This window comes from Zonotrichia albicollis, chromosome 32 (genome assembly GCF_047830755.1).
Source record: "Zonotrichia albicollis isolate bZonAlb1 chromosome 32, bZonAlb1.hap1, whole genome shotgun sequence".
NCBI classification, from domain to species: domain Eukaryota; kingdom Metazoa; phylum Chordata; class Aves; order Passeriformes; family Passerellidae; genus Zonotrichia; species Zonotrichia albicollis.
Window position 1 is genome coordinate 2,789,290 of NC_133850.1, and position 25,952 is coordinate 2,815,241.

Genomic DNA, 25,952 nt, shown 5'->3' on the forward strand with positions numbered 1-25,952 from the left:
ACCATTATAGGAACATATTGAAACCAGTAGAACAATGACCAGCACCTGGACTTTGTGTCAATCCATCAGGAAGTAGGGGGCCTTGGATTGTGCCAGAGGGTCACAGAGAGACCTGACCAAGACCTTCCTGTCTTCTTCCCTGGGACCACTGACCCAATTCAAGACCACCAACCCAATTCAAGAGAAGAAATGTGCACTCATGAAGGACTAATGACCTCATTTTAGTACAAAGTGTTATAAATGAGAAGCTTGACTAGGTCAATATTCAAGTAGCAATCAATTTATTATTTAATATGGTAAAGTATGAGCAATACAGCCCTGGGTACAGTGGGGGAAGTTTTCCCTCCAACTGCACACCGATAGTTGAGGCTTACAGGTATTTATAGGGGTACTCATAAGCTTTCTTAGCAGTTTGTATTTCCAATTTTTACGTCTCAATTCTATACACTGTTGTGATTTAATTTTTCTCAGGATGTATCCTAGAAAGGAGTATCCCCAGATAATGGTGATCTGGCTTCCAAAAGAAGAAAAAAAAATCCCAGCTGATGGGGTTCCAGTTTGCAGATGTGAGTCCACCTTTTAATTGCAAGGACTATAAATCTCATAACAGTGATGTGCAGCTTCCCTTGGTCGACATATTAATCATTGAGTTGATATTCATCTTCCTTTCTCAAGCTGCTTTTCACTGTTTTGTTAAGGCGTGAGATAAGCATGTTTCCTTTTTATATATTCTAAAGCTATAGTTTCAAAGATCCTTACTACAAGCAATATTCTAAAATTATACTTCAAAAGGTTATTATTGCAAAACTCTTTTGGGCTTAGTTACAAGCAGAAAGTTCCTGTCTAAAAGCAACATCCTTAAAGCTCTAATTTAAATGCTCCTAAATCAAGTTAAGACTTATAATGGTTAATTGCGAACAAAGAATAGGTTCAAAGGCCTTCTTCCATGCTTTACTTCCTCAGTTATTTATTAGAGTTCGTCTTTATAACTGTCCCATGGTCAGTTTCCACAGATATCACAATCACAAATGCACACGTTGCCTGTATGTACATGACACGAAACACAGCTTTGTATTTCACAAAAGCGTGCATGGGAGGTGCTGGTGTGAGATGCAAAGCTGTGTTTCGTGTCAGGTACAAACAGGCGACGTGTGTACTTGTGAATGTGAGATGTGTGGACACCGACAATGGGATAGTTGCAAATTCTAATAATAACTGAGGAAAATAAAGCATGGAAAAAGGCCTTTGAACCTATCTTTTGTTTGCAATTAACCCTGGTTAATTTAGGAGCATCGGAATTAAGGTGTTAAGGATGTTGCTTTTTGTTTGCATTTAATCCATAAAAAGCTCTGCAATAATAACCTTTTGAAGTATAATTTTAGAATATTACTTGTATCCTCGAAACTATAGCTTTGGAACATATATAAAGGAAATATGCTTATCTCACACCTTATTGAAGCACTTTGAGAAAAAAAGATGAACATCACCTCAAGGATTTATGGTTTCGACCAAAGGGAAGCTGGACATCACTGTTATGAGATTTATAGTCTCTGCAATTAAAGGGTGGACACACATCTGGGGAGCTGGACTCCACCAGATGGGATTCGTCTTTCTTCTTTCGGAAACTGGACCATCACCATCTGGGGATACTCCTTTGAGATACACCCTGAAAAAAACTAAATCACAACAGTGTATAGAATTGTGACATAAAAATTGGAAATAGAAACTGCTGATGAGTAAAAATTGGAAATAGAAACTGTTGAGAAAGCTTATGAGTACCCCTATAAATACCTGTAACCATCAATTAACGGTGTGCAGATGGAGGGAAAACTTCCCCCACTGTACCCAGCGCTGTATTTCTCATACTTTACCATATTAAATAATAAATTGATTGCTGCTTGAATATTGGCCTAGTCAAGCTTCTCATTCATAACATCCTTTCTTTAGGATTTTTCTTCCTGAGAAGCTGAGAGGACTCAGGAACAAAATGTAAACATTAATTGTCTGCTGCTGTGGAATGCAGCAGATAGATTTTTGATTTGCCCATGTTGGTTGTTTCTGATTAATGGCCAATCACAGTGAGCTGGCTCGCACAGAGAGTCTGAGACACAAATCTTTGTTATCATTCTTTCTTTTTCTCTTCTTAGCTAGCCTTCTGAGAAAATCCTTTAATCCTTTCTTCTATTTTTTTAGTATACTTTTAATGTAATATATATCATAAAATAATAAATCAAGCCTTCTGAAATATAGAGTCAAATTCTTGTCCCTTCCTCAACCTGAGACCCCTATGAACACTGTCACAGGGTTGTCACTCAAAGGCTGGGGGCTACTCAGGGTCATGAGGCACCTTTGTGGGGCTGGGGGGCATTTGTGGGTCAGAGGGGTCACCGATGGGCCTGGATGCGCCCTTTTGGGCCAGGTGGTGATTTGTGGGCCGGGGTGGTCACTTGTGGGGTGGGGGGGGCAGGTGTGGGTCAGCAGCCACTTGAGGGGCTGAGGGGGCATTTGTGGGTTGGGGAGACACTTCTAGCTCAGGAAGTCCCTAGTGAGACTGCCACCTCCCGTGACATGCAGCCCCCCTAGGCCCTCTTGGGGACCTCCTCCTCTGGATGCTGCGATGCCACCGCTGGGCTGTAAGGGGAAGCCTCTGGTAAGACATCCCCACCCCAAATTTCAGAGGTCTGCTACCCAAGCTCCCAGTTTCTTGGATTGCCCAGTTCTCCTCCACCTCCCTGGGAGCCAAGCCAACCACAAACACCCCCGTTCCCAGGTAGCGTGCCTTTTCTCAGCATCTTCGAAACCACAGGAATAAAAACCAACAAGCTTTGTCAGACCCTCAGGACCCCACTGCCAAATGTGTACTGAATGCTGTGAGGAAGCAAATCCCCACTCCACCTGAAAGGGGTCTGTAGGATGCATAGGGTCCAGTACTTGGTGTGCTGTCACTTCAAAAATCAGTAATTGCAATGTTTCTTCCTGAGAAGAAGTCCAATCACATTGTGTTCTTTTTCTCAGCAAGTCATAAAAGGGAACAAAAAGGTCATTCTGGTTACTAAGAAGTTTATCTGGTCTTTCTATAGGAGACGTAGCTACTATGGTTTTCTGAAGGGGAATTGCTGTAGGCTGAAGTGTTCCTGGAAGCCCTTGAGTTAAAGAGGCCATAATTTCAGGCTTTACGGGTGATTTCATTGGTGACTCAAAATCAGGAATTAATTTCTTAATCAAATTGCAGGCATTTGTGGCTTTGTGAATGTTTTCCAGGAGTTGGTTGAGGGTACCGATCAAAGGGTCTCTCCTTTCCAAGGGGATAAGCCCCCCTGCCCAATGAGCTGGGTGCTGAGTTAGGGACCATGGGATGCGTCTGTCTGCTGTTGTTAGGAACACCCCATGTCCCCAGCACCCAGCGGCTCCTTGTTCTGACAAAAGAATCTGATCTCCCCCAGTGAGAGACACTTGACAAATGTGTTCTGTTTCAGATTTTTGAGGGAGAAGCCCGTACTGCTTTGCAAGTTTTGTTAATTCAGTAGCAGTGTACGGGATTTCTTTAGTGGTTATGTGCGGGTCAAGATCTTCATTATAGATATGGTTGCATTCTATTTGAGAGCAATTTTGATTAATGTGAGGAGTTTCTTTCTCCTCTGTTTCCTTTGAGGAATCTGCATTATGTGAATTTTTAACATGTTCCTCTCTCAGGGCAGCCTGGAACAAGTTATTTACATTTCTTTCTTCATCTAATTGTTTTTGCAACACTTCAACTAGGTTTTGGAGGGAGTCTATGATAGCATTTTCCTCACTTTTCCACTTAAAGCGAGTTTCTATGGCCGCTGAGAGGCAGGCTCCCAAAACGGAGCAGAGGATTGTTTTATTATTTGTGCCCAGCTTGAATTTTGATTCGTGTTGCGGAGAACATATTCTATCAATTACATTTTCCCAAATTAAACCAATTGTTCTCTGCCCAAGTTTCTCCACCAGGTGATGGTTTTGCATTGTGTTTAGCAAGCAACGAGTAAAAGTCAGCTTTTGCTTTAGCACTGAAGTTTTTAGCAATTTTGTGAGGGGACCAAAACCACACCAGGGAGTTAATTGTAAACTCAAGTTACACAAATCACACAACCTTACTAGTGTCCGCTTGCTTCCCTGGGTAGTTGAACAGACAGAATCTGCTGGGAGGCTCTGTGTGGTTACATCAAGTTTGTCTCTTCCTTCCCAGACAGTGTATACACATGCACACACGCACACACACGATTCCTTTGTGAGGGCACCAGGACCTACATCAGGGGGTATTACAGCGACCTGAGGCGGTCGCTGTGGTGAGAGAAGGACGAGAATCTTGTTCCTTGATCAGAAGGCTTGATTTATTGATATATAATATATAATACATTACAGCTATACTTAAAAGAATAAAGAGAGAGCTTGCAGAGAGCTGCTAAGCTAAGAATAGAATAGAAGGAATGAATAACAAAGTTCTGTGTTCAAGGAATCTCCCCTGAGCTGCTCCTGTGATTGGCCCTTAATGGTACACATGGAAGATGAACCAGTCACAGGATCACCTGCCACATTTCACAACAGCCAATAACAATTTGTTTACATTCTTTTTCTGGGGCTCTGCTTCCCAGAAGAGAGGGGAGATGGATATAACTACCGAAACGTGATGCTGCTTTTGTCCTTCGAAGGTCCAGACATTGCCATCTGTCATAGGAAGGAGACCAGGACTCCAGATGGTTCATCACAGGTCCAGCAGTTCCAGTCCAGTATACTGAAGAAAAAATCAAACACTTCTACAGCAAATAATAAGCTTATGAATATTCTGTAAGCCAAGCAATCTATTGGTTAACCTATACCATGCACTCTTCCTCATTCCTTAGGGGTTACATCTCTCTTTTCTCATGTCTCTTTCACTACTTGTTATTTGTTACTATACTATACAGCTAGGCCCAAGGACACACTATCTTTGCAGGTGCAGGAGTTGGAATTAGCCACGGCTTTGTAATTTTCCAGTCTCTAGCAGCTAAATTCCCAACAGCCATCACCAGGCCATGTCCGGGGAGATCTCAAAATCTCTAGCTAACTCAGAGGTTTTTATTATTGAAAATTGTGAGGGGTGGGGAAACAGATACAATAGGGAATAGATGTAGCATGTAGTCTATGTTCTCAGCAGTAAATGAGAGCCATCGTTTTCTTGGTCCAGTGGTCACAACCTGCAGGCAAACATCTCTCTTTGGTCAGCTTGCCTCCCCACACACCTCCCCCGGGCTGGGGGTTTCAGTCCCAGTCCTTGGAAGGAGCAGAGGGGCCTGTTAGGAGTTTCATATCTCAGTCCTTGATGGAGAGGCTTCTTACATCCCAGTCTGTCTGTCACGGTAGTTGTACAACAGGTGAGGGTCTTTTGTGGGAGCCCACCTGAAACTCAGGAGAAGTCCGGCCAGGCCAAGAGGTGGGACAGCTTCCAGAGCTGCTATTGTTGCAAACGGGGCAGGGTGCCCCCTTCTTAGCATACAGCAAACAACACCTGTGAAAACAACTAACACTGTGCTTTCAGGTCTCAGGGCCTTTGGCATGAGACTTTCTCCTTCAGAGCCAGAGATCCTAGACAGTGGGGTCTTCTCTTCAGTGGTCCCCCAATGACAATTGTGAGGCAGAGGAGGGATATTTCGGACAGACTCTCACACCACCCAAGCTGATTTTTAATAAAGGCGTTAAAATGGAGAAAGATCTCCTGCGTTATTTATTTCAGAAGGGACTTGGGGGGGATGTATGGGGAGTGCAGGAAATTGGGAGTGGTTAGGGGTGCACTGGGTATCTATAGGGCATCTAGAAGAGGTCTGTGGAATTTTTGGGGGAGACTCTAGGAGTGTTGAGGAAAATCTCTGAAAGGAATTGGGGGTCCAGGTAGGGCTTTGGGAGGTCTTTAATGGTCCGGGGGTCTGTGGGATGTTTTGGGGGGCCCAGGACGGCGTTGGGAGGTCTATGGGGACCAGGAAGTCTATAGGGGTGCCTGGGGCTTTGTTGGGCATTTCGGGGCAGGGAGCCCCCAAACCCGTGGGAGTGGAGCTCACCTGTCTTCTTCACCTTCACACAGCTGACGTGGTGCCGGGGGGTTCTGGTGGCTCTCCGCCCCTGAGGGCGCTGGGGGTGAAGGGGGGGGGGGTCACAAGCTCCCCCTGAGCCCCCAAAAATCCCTTGTGTCCCTCCTCGCCTCCCACTGGCCGCTGGTTCCGCGCCAGTTTACTCACTTCCTGGACTACAACTCCCGAAAGACCGCAGGGCCCCGTAGGACGCCGATAGAGCCGGGACTGCGGTTCCCGTCATGCCCCGCGGCCCACGAGAGGCCCGTCAGGGCCGCGACTGTCCCCTAAGCACCCCGAGTGCTCCCCTGAACCGTGAGTGCGCCCCGGGGCCCCGTAAGTACCCCCAGTTTCCCTCTCTTGACCCCCAAGTGCCCCTCAGGGTCCCGAAGTTCCACCGACCCCTACTTCCCCCAAATGCCGCCTGTGTGTCCCCTCAGACCCCCAAGTGCTCTGCACCTGCCTCCCTGCCCCCTAAGCGCCTCTCCAGACCCTTTAATGATCCCCCAGCTGGCCTCCAAGCACCCCTCAAGTGTCTCCTGGGAATTGGGTTGATGACAACAATGTAGAGAAAGACCCTGACTCTATCGCAGTATCAGCAACACTTCAGCCTTTAATTAAAATTTGAATCAAAACTGCAATTGCCGATGTTTAGGATGAAAAGGCCTCCGCACTTTTTCGTGCCACTCCCGTGGTCCCTCTTGGAGCTAGGGAAATTGCAGGAAAAGCATTCCTGCATGTTGCATGCATCAAAATTTCATGGGAATCAGGTGTAATAAGTAACAATGTATTTGTTCATTAATAGCTAGATAATTTAAATTATAAAACAATAGCTAAATAGCTCTTGTTTAGCAGGATACCTATGCGGCCGTATGGGAAAACTTTTAAGGAATTTCTTGGGTTACAAACCCCCCCTCTGGTAACCAGATACAGCTACATCTGGTAACAATTACTAACCTCACTAGAATTGCTTGCTTTGCAAAATTCCATCCCATAGATATAGGAGACTTTCTGAAACACATACGGTAACAATTATTAACCTTGCAAGAATGCTGAGCTTGTAAAAATTAGACTTATAGATATGCCTTATAAGGAAAGCGGAAAAAGAGGAAGACTTGGGGCCTTCATCCCACGGCCACCAGAAGGCAGAAAAAAAGACCCCCTAGCAACCGGAGGAGCACGTGCAGAAGACGGACCACGTCATCCAGGAATCCGGAGAAAAAGGACAATAAAAAGCGAACTTTAAAGGGGGGAGGTGCGCGCCTAAGAGGAGCAAAGACTCTGGGCCGCCCAGCGCTGAATCTTGCTTATTCTTGCTTGCATAATAATAAAGATAATTGTACCGTTCTTAAATTTGGTCGATTCGTTTATCACATCAGGAACAGAGTCTGTGTAGTGAACTTCCCTGACAGGTGGAGAAAATCCTGTCAGATGAAGAACAGGTTGAGAGGGCTTTGGGGATGTGGAGTATACAAAACCCCAGAGACCCCCCCTCCATCCCCTACAGACTCCCCAGTAGATCCCAAACATGCTCAGAATCCCCTCAAAATGCTCCATAGGTCCCCCTCCCCCCCCGAACACCCTAAAAACCCTCAGGACCCTCCCAAACCTGCCTCTAAAACCTCCTGAGGCTGTCTAAAATAACCCATAGATCTGCCCAAACCCTCGGCACTCCCCCACACCCCCAAAAGGGGCTACCCCAGTTGGACTGCCTGAGCTACTTTTTGGGCTGATATGTATGTAGGTATAAATCTAATAGAGAGATAAAATATAATACAGATAGGGGCCTCCAGGAGAGCTGGGGAGGGTCTTTGTCAGGGGACAGGATGGAGGGTGAGGGTTTTCACCTGCCAGAGGGCAGGGTTAGGTGGAATATTGGGATGAAATTCCTCCCTGTGAGGGTGGTGAGATACCTGGCACTGGTTGTCCAGAGAAGCTGCAGCTGCTCCATCCCTGGAAGTGTCCATGGCCAGGTTGGACAGGGCTTGGAGCAACCTGGGATAGTGGAAGATGTCCCTGCCCGTGGCAGGGGGTGGATGGAGATGACCTTAGAAGTCCCTTCCAACCCAAACCAGCCTGGGATTCTAAAAGTGGGGGAGGTTTGGGGTAGGAAACCTTGGCTCACCCCAGGTGCCCTCCCAGGCTGCTCCATCACTCATGCTTCAGGAAGAAATAGCAAGAGAAAACCTGATGAAAAAGCTCCTGGGAGAGATGGGTTGGGGGGTGTGAGTCTCTCAGGAACTGCTCCAAGCCCTTTCCAGTCCCTCATGTGGAGGCACTTGGGGCATTATTCCTACCCAATAGGCATCACAATGGGGGAGAAGACAGGTTCAACCTCTTGATCTAGCCTGTCCTTATCCCTCTGCAGAGCCTTTCTGCCCTCGAGCAGATCCACAGTCCCACACAAGCTGGTGTCATTTGTGAAATTATGTGAAATTAAATGACTTCCGCTTGATCCCCTCATCCAGATCATCAATAAAGATGTTGAACAGGACTGGACCCAGCACTGATTCCTGGGGTCACCCACAAGTAATTGGGTGTTATGGATAGAGTGGGAGCTTCAGACAAACCCTGTCTTAGGCTAATATTTTTGGGTACAGCTTGAATTAGGTGGCCTGCACCTAAACCACTCTGGCTCGCAAGTTCTAAGAGTGGCAGATCAGGTCTATTATGAAATTAGTTATTTCTTGAATAGACTGGAGATACTAGACAAAAGGTCTTGAACAGAGTTACTTACTACACAGTATAAAACAGAAGAACTACTAGTAGATTTCATAAAATGGTGCACAACATTAAGGTTCCTATATCAAAGCTAGGAAAGAAATAACATAGATTAGGAGTCAATGTAACTTACCAACAAACTGGCAAGAATGTGCACAGAGACTTTTCACTCAACCCTCAAGAGAGGAACCACAAAACCCACATCCCAACTTTGAGGGAAAAGTCCCACTCATTTCCAGGAATTGTGCAGAAACTTCTACTTTGTGAAAGTTTAGTGTAGCTTTAATAGATTGTGAAGTAAAGTGTCTGTCAGAAATTCCAGCTTATCTTTCCACAATCTTGCTTCCACAGCAAGATGTCTATTGTCAGCCAGAAGTACTGCTTCCATGGCACCCAAATAACCACGAGACAAGCGGTTTTTAGTGATTTATTTCACCAATTAACAAGCTCTTGAGGCAGGGAACACGTCCTGCTAGACTGGCCCCAGCTGGATTTAGTTCCATTCCCCACCACTCTCTGGGCTTGGGCATCAGCCAGTTTCTCATGCAGCAAACAGTTGCCCTGTCCAGTCCATGAGCAGCCAGCTCCTCCAGTGCCAAAGGCTTTACTGCTGTCTATAAATATCCATCCACGGCCCTTCCCTCATCTCCTGAGTGGGTCATTCTGTCACTGCCTGCAGCCCCTTGGCCTGGGCGGGAACAACCTGCGGCACTGGGCAGCCGTGGCATTCCAGGGCCTCCCGCAGCTTTGCCGGCTTTCCCTGGCCCACAGCCACTGCTGGAGGTGAGCGTGGCCACACTGCAGCTGGTGCAGGTGACCCTGGGCATGCTGGAGCTGCTGCCAATGTGCTGCGCTGCCTGAGCCCACATCCGCAGTGGCTGCCGCCTTTCCGCTCCCTGAACGGCCTCTGGGAGCTGAGGCTGCAGGCGCAGCAGCCACAGGGGATGCACGTGGTCCCACAATGCTTCTTCCAGGGCCTCAGTGCCTTGCGCTCGCTCTGCCTGTCTCAGAACCAGCTCTCAGCCATCCCTGCCGATGCCTTCGATGACCTGGCACCTGTGGCAGTGTTGTTGGCTGTGACTGACTCTGTGCGAGGTAGTGTGCATGGTGGTGTGCCTCTTGGTAACTCCAAAACAGAAATTTTTAACTTTTAAGAAAAAGATGGTTACTTTAGGGAAACATGCTTTTCTTTCCCTCCCAATCTCACTCCCTCTGGTATTACAAAGGAACTCTGGGGAAAGGGATTAGTGGGATTAATGGAGGGAGGCCGTGGAAGGGAGGAAAAAGAGGTAGGAATTTGTGGGAACATAAAAAAAGGATAGTAGGACAATGGAAAGGAAAAGTGGAAAGTGGGAGAAGGGCAGGGAGGCCCCAGGAATTGGGAAAGGGTATTAGAAGTGAGACTTATCTGATTGGAAGGTTCAGTCATTATGCTTTACCATGGGAAGGAAAGGATATAGCCCCAGTGGTTTAGGTGGAAGTTACAGGCTGCCCTAGGGAGGTAAAGATCAACAAAAGCTTTCTGATCTGGCAGCTTTTGTATGAGAGTCATCTTTGAGCATATATAATATCAGAGGTGGTATCCATGTTTGAATGATGGGCTTCTGGATGAGAAGAGAGTTCTCTTCTGTAGGAAGGAAAGCATGTAGCCCCAGTGTTTGCAGTGCTGATGAGAGGCTGCACAGAGGAGGTAAAGGCCAGCCAAGACCTCTCTACCTCTCTATCATGGCACCTTTTTGGTGGGAGCAATCCTTGGACATAATATTGGAAGTGTTATCTAATTTGGGTAATGGGTAAAATCCCTGGTCACATTCAATTAAGTGCACTTAAAACTGAAAAGCATGTGTGATGTAGAATGCATGTACTAAGTTACCATACTTACTAGCTTAAATAAGTGACTCTACCCTGTGGGTTGAACTTGTTAATATGTGAACCAAATTTGCTTCCTGCTGGCAGTGATTGCTCTTGCAATAAGGATAAGCTGTCCTTTGATGGTTAACTTGATCCTCAAGTGGGGGTGTGCTGGCATCATTACTGATATCATTCCTGGATAGAAAAAACAGTATTTTAGTCTCAGCAGCATTAGCCTGAACAGGTTACCCCTTAGTGGCTCAAGTTGTTTAATCGCTTGGACTAATGACAAAATTCCTTTTTCCCACTCAGAATCTCTCTGTTCCATCTCTTTAAATGGGGTTGAGTTGAATAGTAAATATTTCTTTAGTCTTTCATGGTGTTAGGCCTTGACATTCTTCAGGAGGAATCTCAGCTTCTACTTTATGAAGTGCTTGTCCACTGCTTGTTGCTGCTTCCAGTGTTTTCAGGGGGGTCTCCTGCAATTTGGGTTGTCCTCCATGGGTAGTGTGCTCTCCTAATTTCAGCTATGAGTTCTGCAAAGTTTAGTACTGCAGTGATCGTAGGTGTGTCCAACTGCCTGTAATAAATCATAAGCCACAACTGTCTGTTCAGCTCTTTCATGAGCCAGACCCTAAGACTGGCTCAGTTGGTCTGAGCATGGTGCTGAACCACAGTTGTTGGTTCAATCTGTGTATGGCCCATTCACTTAACAGCTGGACTTGATGATCTTTGTGGGTCCCTTTCAACTCAGAATATTCTGTGATCTGTGACATAATGGCAATGCCAGCAACAAACGTTGGCTAAACACTGGCATGTTCTATGTGGCTGGAGTGTTAAAATGATCACTGTCCACTGTCTCTGACAGGAGAGATAGGAGTGTGACATAGTGATAGTACCTTTTTTCTTTTAATCTGTCACCACCCCATCAATGCCCAAGCACACGGGTGCTTATATTGTGGCCGTTAGGTTTGCAGTAATTGGATATTTCAACTCTTAGTGAGACCACATTGGCCAGAACTTCAGAAATTCCACTTCTTCCTGCAGCAAAAATCCAGCACGGGGACACACTAGCAGTCTTTGGATCAGGGAGTGCAGGTGCCATGTGGAGTCAGCACAGTCTCTGGATTCCTTTTAGGGTTTGGGCTAATGTTCAGACATTAACACTGACTCACTGCCATCAGGCAGACAACAGATTTAAACACTCAGAACATCAAAACCCTAAATATTGTCATTGTGATCTTTGATTGCAAAGCAAGTAGCCAATATCCACTTCTCATCCAGGACCCATAAATTAACCATAAGCAGCTTGACAGATAACATTTTCTCCATTTACAAAAGTGATTTTAACTCTTAGTGTCTGGGTTATACACCCAGCTTCTTGGCATCTTGCTTCATTAGTACTGAATGTTGTGCTCCTGTATCTACTAGAAATGTAATTAATCATTGACAAGAACCAACTGGAATCTGGATGTATGGGTCATTAGTATGTATTGATAGGGCTCCACTTGTTGCATTTCAGTCTCACTTGGCTTGTGCGTGGAATGCTTTTGCAAATCAGCCACCTGAATGGACTCTTGCACAATACAGGGTGAATTGGTAGCTTGCTTAAGCATCACCTTTGCTGTTTCTTTCAGTTTTCATCTTTTCTCTTTTTCTTCCTGGAACTGTTCCTGCAACTGTTCATTTCTCAGTAACAGGGATATATAAGGTTTCCTCTCTCAGTTCTTGTTTCTTTCTTCTATAATTTTCCCTATTCAAATTCTAAAATAATTGTCTTTCCTTACACTCTGCTGCAGCAAGTAGGGTCCTAAGATGGTCTTTCTCAGTCATAAGTTGATCCACTTGGATTCTCAGCTTTTCTCCTGTCTCCATCTCAGAGGCCATTGGTGACTTTGATACCTCATTTTCTGTGTAAATCTTACTTTTGGGGAGTTTCCTTAAATGTTTGCAGCTGCCAGCCCCCGGCTCACTGAGGATGCCAAAAGTTGTTTCTAAGACTCCAATTAATAACATTAGCCTGTGAGGCCATAGTAATGGTAGGTCTCCCAGGAATTCCAACTCCCACATCAACATCTTTATCCTGCTTGTGGCAAAAGAGTGCAACTTTCCTTTTCCCCAGGTACTAAATTCTCCAGAACAGCAGTGGATAATTTATCACTTCTCAAGAAATTCCTTTCTGCAAGCCTTTCACTCAAACTGCATTCCATTATGCACTGGCACCCTGCTGCTCCCTTTTGGGCAGTCTACTTCCTTGGTGCAATTCCAATCTCCTGATTTGGATGTTCTGTTTACTAATTGTTGAGTGACACCCATCCTTCTGCCATAGCTAATTAACCCTGAAGATCTCTTTCACCACAAGGTCTTTTCCCTTGTTTTCCTCTCTGTGGGGTTAACACTTGCTTCAAGTGATCCTGAAATTCTGCCACAGTGTTTTATCATGTCCAGCAAAACTCTAACCATGGCAGCCACATACTTGGTTAACCAGTGATGTAGGTGAGGGCTGTCCTGGAACATCTGTCATTCATCAGTTGCAAAAACACTGCCTTCTGTACACCCTCTGTCCCATGATCTACGGTTGGGGTCTCGATCCTAAGCAAATCACTCCTCTCTAATGGATGCAACCTCCTGCTCAATAGGCGGCACTCTGAGTTAAAGACCACAGTTTTCTCTGGTCACTCACCATTGAAAATACTTCTGGCCTTCAGAAGCCTTGGGCCTCCACCTCAGACAAATTATTTAATCACCCTCTGCCAGAGGCACTCTCCAAACATATCCAGTTTCCGATTACTATGTAAGTCTGCTATACTTTTCCTGGAATTTTGCTATCTTGGCTGCTGTGTACCACACTGTTTTAGTAACAGTATACAGACCCTGACTATCATAGAAGGTTTCATCTTTAATTTGGGGTTGTAATGTGATTTCCTCATTATCAAATGTACTGCTGCTTATAGGGACATTAGAGACGTCAAAGCAATTTTCTGTCCTGCCCACAATTTGCACTGTGAACTTTCTTTGAAGGTTCAGTAACAAAAATATTCCCCACCAGTCTGTCTGGGGAAAAAAGAGGATTGAGGAGACCCCAAAACTGGAAGTATTTCAAACCAGGTGGGTTGGGGCTGGGCTGGGATTTTAGGGGGGATATTTGGGGTCCCTGAGGTTTGGGGGGCTCAGAGGGTACCCCAAGGATGGCAGTGATGGGCAGTTTTAAGGGGATTTGGGGTCCCAGGGTAGGTTTTGGGTTCTGAGGCTCGGGGGGGGGGGGTCTCCAAGGCATGAGGAAGGGGGGGTTGGAGTCCCAGGGCACGGTTGGGGTTGGGCGGGTCCGTTCTGGGGTCCCTCCCGTGCCCTCAGGCGCGGGCAGGCGCTGCCAGTGCAGCGCCCCTGCAGGTCCCGCCCCTCCCCCCTCAGCAGCGCGCCGAGCGGCAGCAGCTGGAACAGCAGCCGGGGACGGCCCAGAACCTCATGGCCCCGCCCCCCAAGTGTGGCCCTCCCCAAGCCCCGCCCCGTAGCGGGGACCCCGTTGAAGCCCCACCCCAGAGCTCAGCCCATGGACGGGAGACCTCCAGAGCCCCATCCCGCGGGGGTACGAAGCCCCGCCCCCAGAGGCAACCCTATCACGTTCAAGCCACCTCTAAGCACCGCCCCCAAAGCCCTGACCTCCGCTCAAAAAGCGAATCCCTTAAGCGTGTCCTGGGGTGACATTATGATGTTTGTATCCCCATTGCTCTGTTCTGTGCCTTTAAGACCGGCTCTGAAGAGTGGAAGTTTTGTTTGGGTTTCTCTTATCAGGGACACAGAGAGAGCGTACATCAGGCTGTTTTTTTCTCTTCTTGCTTAGCTTGCTGCTTGGCTGGCTTGCTTTTCTGCTCTTGCTTCTGCTTCTGCTCTGCTTTGCCTCTGCTTATTAGTTAGTTTAGCCAAACAGTCCACATTCCATCCTGGACTGTTTCTCCTCTCCTGTTTCTGTGACCATCTCGAACCTGCTCTGGACCGGGACCCGGGAACACCGAAGGTTCGGCTGCAGCAGCTGGCCCAGCGCCGGAGGGACTGAGAACAGAGCAACCACCCCCAAAGGAGACTTTCTGATTTTGCCATCTTTCTCAAAGCGGTGTCATCAGGTATTGTTCATTTTGTGTGCTGGGGGGGGGGTGCTGTGTCTGTCAAATAAACAGGTTCTTTCCACCTCTCTCCAAGGAATTTTTTTCCCGAACCGGTTGGGGGAAGGGGCCGTGTGGGTTTTGCTTTCTGGAGGGGCCCTCCTTTGCAGATTCTTTAACAAATTTTCCCTAAACCTTCACAAATCTTTGGTGCCCAAACGTGGGGCAAGAGAGAGAGTGGAAAAACCCTGTTTTGACTGCATTTTGATTGCTATTACTCTGTGTTCGTTTAAATCAGCTAATAGCCATGCTTTTTGGATTCATAAAGTCTATTGGGGTGAAGGTTTGCATGCATTTCTGGTCCCTAGGGGTTTTTGAGATTTTAATACCTCTCTGGTCCCTAGGTTTATTTTCTTATCCAGAAATAGCTTTAGTATTGCCCCTAATACGTAGTTTTTACATCAGAGGGGCTGTGACCAGAATAGCTATCCTGCTGGGTTTGGTGGCAATAATGTGCAAGAAGTTTATAAACATGCTGGGGTCTGCTCCAGGTAGGACGGGTTCATGGCTATGGTTATGCAACCAGTTTCTTGCAGGAGGAGCAGGAGGGAATGAGGTTTTTCAGCCTCTGCTTTTCTCCTTCTCCTATGAATCAGTTGCATCACTAGTGAAGGATGTTCAGTTTCCCCTCAATGTTAAAGAAACCATCTTCCTGGTATTCAATCTGGTAACCTTCCTCTATACAGCCTGCTGCTTCCCTAATGAGGGCTGAGATTTCTAGATGGGCTGATGAAACCCCTGACTCAGGAGTAAACCCTGGTGTGGAAAACCCTAAGTGGTGTGGGAAATGGGAGGATATGGGCCAAATCCTGAAGGAATTCTCTGACCCTATAGTTTGGGATTTTCCCCATGAACAAATTCAGAACCCAGCTGAGGTGGGGAAATATCTGAAAGAGAAGTACCAGGATGAGCCTAAGGAGAGGAAGGTCATTGCAGTGAGCTGGGCCCTGGCATATGCTTATCGCACACTGCTAGATACTCTAGGGCAGCAGACAGAGGCAGGGGGGCAGGGAGATAAATCAGCAACTGTCCCAGTGACTCAGGCTGCAGCTAACACTCCCGGCTCGAAGCCAGCAGCCAAACCCATGGCTGTTGCTACCAGCACTAGAAGTGGGAAATGCACAGCCAAGACCAATCGACCAGTGGATGATGATGATGAAGGAGAAGGAACCTCAGTGCCTCCTGACGTAAAATCAGGAGTCAAAGCACCAGGTGCAAGATCAGATGCCAATATTGAGTCCTTCTCCCTGAAGGACCTTCGTGGCCTACGGAAGGATTACACTCAAAGGTCTGATGAATCCCTAATTAGTTGGCTGGTCCCTCTCTGGGATGCTGCAGGCGAGGCTACAGTTTTGGATGGCACTGAAGCCAGGCATTTGGGATCCCTGTCACAGGATCCTGTCATAGACCAAGGAATGATGAGGGGGGCTAACTCTCACAGCCTCTGGGAACGGGTCCTAAGAAGTGTAGCAGAAAGATACCTGTGTGCAGACGATCTCTATATGCAGCAAACTCAGTGGAAGACAATAGAGCAAGGGATCCAATGCCTGAGAGAAATGGCCGTGACAGAGATTATCTTCTCAGATGATGTAACAGCTAGGAACCCAGATTTAGTACCATGCACGTCTGTGATGTGGTGAAAACTCGTTCAACTTGGGCCACATGAATATGCTTCTGCCTTAGCCATCATGAAGAGGGATGAGAGGGGTGAGACTGTGCTTGACATGGCAAGGAAGCTCCGAGCATATGCAGATGCTGTACATGGCCCGACACAAGCCAGAATCGCAGCAGTAGAAACACGTCTGCAGAACTTAGAGGATAAGATAGAGGAGAACCATAAGAAGCTTAGAGAGGAGATTAAAGAAGACCACCTCCAAATTTCATCAGTACAGATCCGAGGTTCCGGTATCCAAGGCAGACGTTTCCCAGATGGTGAGGGAAGATACACCCCACGAGCTGAGCTGTGGTTTTACCTGCGTGATTGTGGGGAAAACATGAGAAGGTGGGATAGGAAACCTACCGCTGTTCTGGCACAACGGGTGCGTGAACTGAAGGAAGCCACGAGGAGGAAAGCAGCTCCAGTTGCCCGTAGCCGAACGGCCAGGTATGATGATGATGACCTGTCTGATCCCCTCGAAGGAACATCCAAAACATACGCCCAGGGAAAGAATGATAACCAGGCTTAGAGGAGCCCTGCCTCTAGCCAGGTAGAGGCCAGGGAAAATCGTGTTTTCTGGTCTGTGTGGATTCGTTGGCCTGGCACCTCGGAACCACAAGAGTATAAAGCTTTGGTCGATACTGGTGCGCAGTGCACGTTAATCCCATCAAGACACGTGGGGACAGAGTCTGTTTCTATTGCTGGTGTGACAGGGGGATCCCAGGATTTCACTTTGGTGGAAGCTGATGTGAGCCTAACGGGAAATGAGTGGAAGAAGCATCCTATTGTGACTGGCCCAGAGGTCCCATGTACTTTGGGCAAGACTACTTTCGAAGTGGGTACTTCAAAGACCCAAAAGGACTCAGATGGGCATTTGGAATAGCTGCTGTAGAGACAGAGGGCATCCAGCAATTGAACACCTTGCCTGGGTTGTCTGAGAATCCATCTGCAGTAGGATGCCTGACGGGAGAAGAGCAACGAGTGCCGATTGCCACTTCCATAGTGCATCGACGGCAGTATAGGACCACTCAAGATGCTGTGATCCCCATCCATAAGATGATCCGAGAGCTGGAGAGCCAAGGGGTGGTCAGCAAGACCCACTCACCCTTCAACAGCCCCATTTGGCCTGTGCGAAAATCTGAAGGAGAATGGAGATTGACTGTGGACTATCGTGCATTGAATGAAGTGACTCCACCACTGAGTGCTGCCGTGCCAGACATATTAGAGCTCCAGTATGAGCTTGAGTCCAAGGCAGCAAGGTGGTACGCCACTATAGACATAGCCAATGCATTTTTCTCCATTCCTCTGGCAGCAGAATGCAGGCCTCAGTTTGCTTTCACATGGAGGGGAGTGCAGTACACCTGGAACCGACTGCCCCAGGGGTGGAAGCACAGCCCCACCATCTGCCATGGACTGATCCAGGCTGCACTGGAAAAGGGTGAGGCTCCAGAACATCTGCAGTATATTGATGACATCATTGTGTGGGGGAACACAGCTGCGGAAGTGTTCGAGAAAGGGAAGGAAATTATCCAGATCCTCCTGGGAGCTGGTTTCACCATTAAAAAGAGCAAAGTAAAGGGACCAGCTTGTGAGATTCAGTTCCTGGGAGTGAAGTGGCAAGATGGACAGCGTCAGATTCCTACAGATGTCATCAAGAAGATCACAGCAATGTCTCCACCCACCAATAAGAAAGAGACACAAGCTTTCTTGGGTGCAATAGGTTTTTGGAGGATGCATATTCCTGAGTACAGTCAGATCGTGAACCCTCTCTACCTGGTCATGCGCAAGAAGAACAATTTCCAGTGGGGCCCTGAGCAGCAACAGGCCTTTGTCCAGATCAAGCAGGAGATTGCTCATGCAGTTGCCCTTGGCCTGGTCAGGACAGGACCAGAGGTGAAGAATGTGCTCTACTCTGCAGCCGGGAACCATGGCTTGTCCTGGAGCCTTTGGCAGAAGGTGCCTGGGGAGACTCCAGGCTGACCACTTGAATTTTGGAGTTGAAGCTACAGAGTGTCTGAAGCCAACTACACTCCAACAGAGAAGGAAATCTTGGCTGCCTATGAAGGAGTCCAGGCTGCTTCGGCCTTCTGGCACCCCAACTAGCCGTGCTGGGGTGGATGTTCAAAGGCAAGGTTCCTTCCACTTACCATGCCACCAGTGCTACATGGAGCAAGTGGATTGCTCTCATCACTCAGCGCGCCTGTATAGGTAAACTGAATCGCCCTGGGATTTTGGAGGTCATTACAAATTGGCCCGAAGGTGAGAATTTTGGTGTCACAGATGAAGAGGAACAAGAACCAGTGACACGTGCTGAAGAGGCTCCTCCCTATAACCAACTGCCCCCAGAGGAAACACGCTACGCTCTTTTCACTGACGGTTCCTGTCACATTGTAGGGATGAACCAGAAGTGGAAAGCAGCCATATGGAGCCCCCCACAACAGGTTGCACAAGCTACCGAAGGAGAAGGTGGATCAAGCCAATTTGCTGAACTCAAAGCTGTTCAACTGGCCCTAGACATTCCTGAGAGAGAGAAGTGGCCAAGGCTCTACCTCTACACTGATTCATGGATGGTAGCCAATGCTCTGTGGGGATGGCTGGAGAGGTGGAAAAAGGCTAACTGGCAACGTAGAGGGAAACCAATTTGGGCTGCTGGTGAGTGGAAAGACATTGCTACCAGGGTAGGGAGGCTACCTGTGAAAGTCTGCCATGTAGATGCCCATGTACCCAAGAGTAGGGCCAATGAGGAGCACCAAAACAATGAGCAGGTAGACCAAGCTGCAAAGATAGGAGTGTCCAAAATAGACCTAGATTGGGAACATAAGGGAGAGTTATTCCTAGCTCGATGGGCCCATGATGCCTCAGGCAACCAGGGCAGAGATGCCACCTATAAATGGGCACGAGACCGAGGGGTGGATCTAACCATGGACAGTATTTCTCAGGTTATCCATGACTGTGAGACGTGTGCTGCCATCAAGCAGGCCAAGCGAGTGAAGCCCCTCTGGTACGGTGAGCGGTGGTCCAAGTACAAGTATGGGGAGGCCTGGCAGATTGACTACATCACACTGCCCCAGACACGCCAGGGCAAGCGCTACGTGCTGACCATGGTGGAAGCCACCACTGGATGGCTGGAAACCTACCCTGTGTCTCATGCTACAGCCCGGAACACCATCCTGGGCCTTGAAAAGCAAGTTCTGTGGAGACATGGCACCCCTGAGAGGATCGAGTCAGACAATGGGACTCATTTCAAGAACAGCCTTATCAACACCTGGGCTAGGGAACATGGCATTCAGTGGGTGTACCATATCCCCTACCATGCCCCAGCTGCAGGAAAAGTGGAGAGGTACAATGGACTACTAAAAACCCAGTTGAAAGCTTTGGGTAGGGGATCTTTCAAGAATTGGGAGCAGCATCTGGCAAAAGCCACCTGGTTAGTTAACACCCGAGGTTCCACCAATTGAGCAGGTCCTGCCCAGTCTGAGTCCCTGAATGTAATAGAAGGGGACAAAGTCCCAGTGGTACATATCAGAGGTTTGTTAGGGAAGACTGTGTGGATCAATTCTGCCTCGAATACAGACAAACCCATTCGTGGGGTTGTCTTTGCTCAGGGACCAGGTTGCACGTGGTGGATAATGCAAAGAGATGGAACAACACGATGTGTACCTCAGGGAGATCTGATTGTGGGGTAAGAATGATATGGAGATAAGGGGTGGAATGTCCTGGGGTGACATTATGATGTTTGTATCCCCATTGCTCTGTTCTGTGCCTTTAAGACCGGCTCTGAAGAGTGGAAGTTTTGTTTGGGTTTCTCTTATCAGGGACACAGAGAGAGCGTACATCAGGCTGTTTTTTTCTCTTCTTGCTTAGCTTGCTGCTTGGCTGGCTTGCTTTTCTGCTCTTGCTTCTGCTTCTGCTCTGCTTTGCCTCTGCTTATTAGTTAGTTTAGCCAAACAGTCCACATTCCATCCTGGACTGTTTCTCCTCTCCTGTTTCTGTGACCATCTCGAACCTGCTCTGGACCGGGACCCGGGAACACCGAAGGTTCGGCTGCAGCAGCTGGCCCAGCACCGGAGGGACTGAGAACAGAGCAACCACCCCCAAAGGAGACTTTCTGATTTTGCCATCTTTCTCAAAGCGGTGTCATCGGGTATTGTTCATTTTGTGTGCTGGGGGATGCTGGGCCAGTCAAATAAACAGGTTCTTTCCACCTCTCTCCAAGGAATTTTTTTCCCGAACCGGTTGGGGGGAGGGGCCGTGTGGGTTTTGCTTTCTGGAGGGGCCCTCCTTTGCAGATTCTTTAACAAATTTGCCCTAAACCTTCACAAAGCACCACCCCCTAGCCGACCCCCCCACCACCTCTATACGTGGAAACCCTTAGGCCCCAAGACCTTCCTGGCCCCCATCCCAGGTGCCCTTACCTAAAATACTCAGAGCCCTTCTCCCTTTGGCTTCTCCTCCCCTCCAGAGTTCCCCCCTGCGGTGCCTCAACTCCAAATCCCCTCCAAGCTCCCCAGCATCAGCACCTAGGGGTCACAAATATTTATTGTGGTACAGCAGAACTGGGAGGGTCTCCACTAGGGTGGAGGTCCTGGGTAGGTTTCCCTGGGACTGGCATGCTGGTGATGGGGGTTCCAGGGGGATCGTGGGTAGGGGTCCTCAATAATCTGAGAGTTGCGGGACTAAGGAAGGGGACCTTCAACCCGGGATGGGTCCCTGAAGGGGTTGTTGGGGATCCTGAGGTGGGGGAGTCTATGGGGTGGGTCAACGTGGGGGGCCTTGGGGGACCCCCTTGGGGGGGGGGGGCGGGTCTCAGCATGATGGTCCCATAGGAGGTCCCAGTAATATTATGGGTGTGAGATTATCAGGAGAGACCCCTCAGAGGGTCCTCATTCAGGTGCCCCCCACCTCAGGTCCCCGCAGGCGCCGGGCCAGCTGCAGATCCTTGGGGAACAGGGTGACTCGGCGGGCGTGCAGCGAGCACAGGTATGCGTCTTCCAACAGCCTCACCATGAAGGCCTCTGCTGCCTGTGAACCAAAACCTGAGGGAGGGTCCCCAAAGCTCCCCAGCATGCCCCAACCCCCACACCTTCCCCCAGAGTCACCCCCCCAAACACACACCCGGGGGGCAGGGTCCCTCCAAACCCACCCATGGGTTACCAAAGCACCTTGTGCCTGTAAATGTTTTAGGGGGAGATCGATACCCAGTGACCCATCCTCAATCCCCGACAGACCCCGGGAGTAAGGGACCCCCCCCACCCAGCACCCAGAGACCCTCTCAACATCCATGGAACCCTGTCCCAGAACCCATAGACCCTCCCCCCAGCTAATGGAGATCCTCCTAGACTCCCCCTCAGCTCCCATCACATACACCCAGCAAACCTCTCAGCCTTATCCAAGCATCCAAAGAGACTTTCCTGGACCTCCTCAGCTCCCAGAGACACCCCCAGCACCCACAGACCCCCCCTGCAGCACCCACAGACCCCCAACCCCCATGGAAACCTTCTCAGTACCCATGAGATCCCCCTCAGCCCCTTCCCTTCACCCCTAAGTCCCTGGATACCCCTGCAGGACCCATAGGACCCCTCCAGCCCCTCTGTGACCTCCCTCCATCACGCCTGGGCCCCCCAAGCCGCACCTCCTGCAGCGCCATCAGGGCCGTGTTCTGCCAGTGGTAATCGACCCCGTGGGTGAAGAGCAGGCAGAGCTCCCGCACCTGCGGCAGGGAGGGCACAGTGAGGGGGGCACATGGGGGCAGCAGGGTCAGAGGGAGTGCGGGGACATTGGGACAACATGGAGGGGATATGGGGGCATTGGGGACATCCCGGGCTGGGGACACCACCATGGCGATGCCCTGGAGATGTGGTGACGCTGTCCTGGGGACATCCCAGGGACCTGGGGACACCCTTGTTGTGACCCTGGAGACACTTTGGGGACACCCCAGGGAGAGGATCACTGGGGACAGGAGCACCTGGGAATACACTGGGGAGTGGGGACATGGGAACATCATGATGGGGACACCCTGGGATCTCCCACGTGGGAGGCAGGGGGGAAGCACCACTCTGGGAACATCTTGGGAACACCCTTGGCCATGGGAACATGGGGACACCCGATGGGACAGGGGGAGAGTGCCAGCACAGCAGGAGGGGCACAGGGAGCTCTCAATGCATGCAGCCTCTGAAGGATGTCTGGAACCACAGAACGACATTGGAGGATATGCAAGGATACTGGGGGAGGACAGGCCCACTATGTCACGAGGATGGGGAGGACAAGGACATGGGGAGGGCTGGAACAGGGTTGAGGGGGGGGGGCCTGGGGGAAAGGGATGGTCTTGAAGAGTCCCAGGGGGTGATCTGGGGTTCTGAGGGGTAACTTGGTGGGTCTGTAGGAGGTTAGAAAATTGAGGATGGGGTCCACGGGGAGGTTGGAGGGTTCCAGGTTGGATTTCAGGCATCTCAGGGTGGATTTGGGGTTGGATTTTAAGGGGTCCTAGGGATTGCTTGAAGGGTTGCAGTGGGTATTTGGGAGAGTCCAATGGGGAACTGAAGGGTCCCAGGGTGGATTTGAAGGCTCTGGGGGAAGTTGCAGGGTCAAGAGGGTTGATCTGGGGTGTCCTGGGACAGATTTGGGGATCCCAGGAGAGGGGATCCAAAGTGGTTTGGAAGATCTCAGACAATGCTGGAGGTTCTGGGGTGAAATTGGGGGGGGGGTCCTGGAGGGGTTTGGGGGTCCCACAGTAGATTTTGTGCGTATCTGAGATGATCTGTGTGGTCCCAGGGGAGTTTGGGAGTCCATGGGGTGTACTGGGGAGGTTCTGGGGTGGGAAATCAGGATGTCTGGGGATTTTAGGGATGTGGGAGGTTCTCACCAGGAGAGCAAAGGGGCCGGGGCACAGCAGCAGGCGGGTGCTGCTCTGGTACTTGCGGATCTCCTGCAATGTCCGCTGCCCTGGGCGGCGCCCTGTGGGGGCATTGGATAGGGGTCTGTCGGGGCTTTAGGGGATCTATTTAGCCTGGGGGGCGCAGATGGGGAGCTCTGAAGGAACATGGGGTGTATAGATCTATAGGGCCTGTCAGAACACAGGGGGCTATAGGGGATCTATGGGGGCTATAGGGGCCGGGGAACAGGGTGAGGCTATGGGGGTTATAAGGGATCTGTAACGTCTGGGGGCGAAATAAACAGGGCCAGGAGACTTCTTCTCCTTTTTAATGCCTTTATTAAAAGTGATCAGCTCAGGATTGGGTGGCTTGGCAGGGCTGCAGTCCCCGTCGCGTCTCCCAGGGTGACTCAGAGAAGGAGGATATGCGCAGCTCTGTCCACCGGGGCAGAGCCGGGAGATCCGGTCCTCGTGGGAGCCTTTAGGGCGTGGTGTCCCCGTCAGATGTTGGTCCTCTCAGCCTCGTCGGCCCAGTCTCACCGCCAGGGACGACTCCCATGGTCAGGGCGAGAGGGACTCCGCATCTCTGCAGGCTCAGCAATCGGCTCCTCATGTCCAGACATCACTTTAGTCTCTCAACTCTTATTTGGCTCGTTGTTTTCGGGGTTTTCTCGTTGCATTTTGGAGTCGAGGTCTCAAAGCATGCTGGTCTTGGAGTCATTTTGCATAACCCCCCCAACCTCTCAGGTGTCTTCCCTATGCTGGAAGAGAGCACAGCCTCGGGGAAGGGCCATCACCCCACCCCAGCCAGGGCTTTTACTAATACAAAAGAGGAGATAAGCTACAACGACCCGTGATTACAATAACAAAGCACTAAGAACCCTGGCAGAGACAGAGATCTGGCTGCGTCCCTGTAACTCTTTCTCACAAAAAAAATATTAACTGAATTTTTGTTCATAACAGGGGGACATTGTGGGTATAAAGGATCTATAGAGAGCTGAAGTGATGTCTGATATAGGGGAGTTATAGGGACAGGGAGAATGGGAGTAGAGGGGCTATAGGGAAGAGGGAGTGTGGGGTGACTGTAGGTGATGGAAGCATATAGGGGTATATAGGGTGCAGACTAGGGGTGGAGAAAAACAACAGAGGGAGTCCATAGGAATGCTCTAGAGGGGGACCTGAAATGGGGCTCGATGTAGGAGGTCCATAAGGGGTGTCTATAAGGGGAGTCCTCCACCCCTCATTCACTGCGTGCCTGCGGCGAGGGCAATGGGGGGGCTGGGGAATGCCCGCGCCGTCGGGGGGTGGGTTTGGGGCGGGGCATGGTGTGGCCGAGTCCACCGCAGGGTCAGGGCGAGTTCAGAAGGGGACCCAGCGGCTGGGGAAGGGAGAGTCGGGGTGAGCTCAGCTGTGCGGGGCCCCCACGCACTGCCGGGATCCGCCGCGCCGTTCAAATCTCCCGCCGTGCCGCTCGTGATGTCACTTCCCTCCGTGCGCCTATCGGGGCGCGCGACCACCCCGTGCCACACCGGACTCCGCCCGCCGAGGGCTTATTAGCATAACTCTGCATGGCCCCACCCCCAGGCACCCCGCGCCTCGGTGCTGCCAGGGTAGTCTCAGTTACCGTCCCTGTGCGGTGCCAGTACGGGCTCTGTAATCGTCCTGGTGTGATCCCAGTCACTCTCATGTGGTTCCCGTTGCTCTCAGTCATCTGCATGGTTCCATTTACGCCCAGAGTGATTCCAGTATGATTCCAGTCCCCTGGAGTATGATTTTAGTGCTTTCCAGTCACTCCCAGTGTGAGTCCAGTATGATCACAATGACTCTCACTATGATCCCTGCCACACCCCCAATGGTCCCAATCAATTCCTGTCACAACTAGAATGATCCCACCATGATCCCAATCACTCCCAGTATGATACCAGTTGCCCCCAGTGTGGTTCCAGACACTCCCAGTATGAACCCAGTGTGGTTCCAGTTGTCCCCCCCTGTATGATCCTAGTTGCCCCAGTTATGGTCCCAGTACCCCCAACATGGTTCCAGCATCTTCCCTTTGCTCCCAGTGTTTCTTCAGTTGTCTCCCAACATGGTCCCAGTAGCTCCCTGTGATTCCCAGTACCCAGTAGGGGTCAGTCAAGGATTACAACTGTCCATGAAATCCATTGGGAGAAGCAGATTGGGGCATTAGTGAACCCATGGTGGCCCAGGTGGACTTTGGGGTCTCTTGAGGGCATTGCCTCGCAGACCTCCCAGCTAACCTCCAGTTTTCCCAGCGGGCAGCCACACTTCTTATTTGACCCCATCAAGCCTCCCAGTTTCCCCTAGCTGTCCACCCAGGCCAGATGTTGAATAGGACCGCCCCCAATGCTGAGCCCTGGGGAACCCAGCAGTGCCCAGCCCCAGCTGGCTGTGGCCCCATTCCCACTCCTCCTTGGCCTGGCCATCAGCCAGGCATTCCCAGCGAGAGGCACCTGTCCCAGCTGCGAGCTGCAGGTGCTCCAGGAGAGGCAGGGAGATGGAGGCAGTGCCAAAGGCTTTGCTGAGCTGCAGGCAGACACACCCACACATGTCCAACACCCACTGGGGTCACCTGGGCGCAACAAGAGATCAGATGAGTCAGGCAGTAC

The 25,952-nt window shown here is 49.9% G+C and overlaps 1 protein-coding gene and 2 long non-coding RNA genes across 3 annotated transcripts; 1 reads left to right on the top strand and 2 right to left on the bottom strand.

Moving 5' to 3' along the window:
• Nucleotides 1-2,046: 2,046 nt before the first annotated feature.
• On the bottom strand, nucleotides 2,047-6,284 carry LOC106630069 (uncharacterized). Its single transcript, XR_003382358.2, has 2 exons — nucleotides 6,057-6,284; nucleotides 2,047-5,509 (listed from the first exon to the last, which is right to left on the bottom strand). It is a non-coding gene; the product is annotated as an uncharacterized LOC106630069 (long non-coding RNA).
• On the top strand, nucleotides 6,233-7,412 carry LOC113460493 (uncharacterized). The gene is made up of 2 exons (XR_003382357.2): nucleotides 6,233-6,401; nucleotides 7,137-7,412. It is a non-coding gene; the product is annotated as an uncharacterized LOC113460493 (long non-coding RNA).
• A 13,929-nt stretch (nucleotides 7,413-21,341) lies between these two features.
• On the bottom strand, nucleotides 21,342-24,649 carry LOC141725992 (histone H3-like centromeric protein A). Its single transcript, XM_074530157.1, has 4 exons — nucleotides 24,574-24,649; nucleotides 23,317-23,408; nucleotides 22,087-22,164; nucleotides 21,342-21,476 (listed from the first exon to the last, which is right to left on the bottom strand). Exons 1-4 carry the CDS (start codon nucleotides 24,647-24,649, stop codon nucleotides 21,342-21,344), a joined length of 381 nt encoding a protein of 126 aa, XP_074386258.1.
• Nucleotides 24,650-25,952: the final 1,303 nt, after the last annotated feature.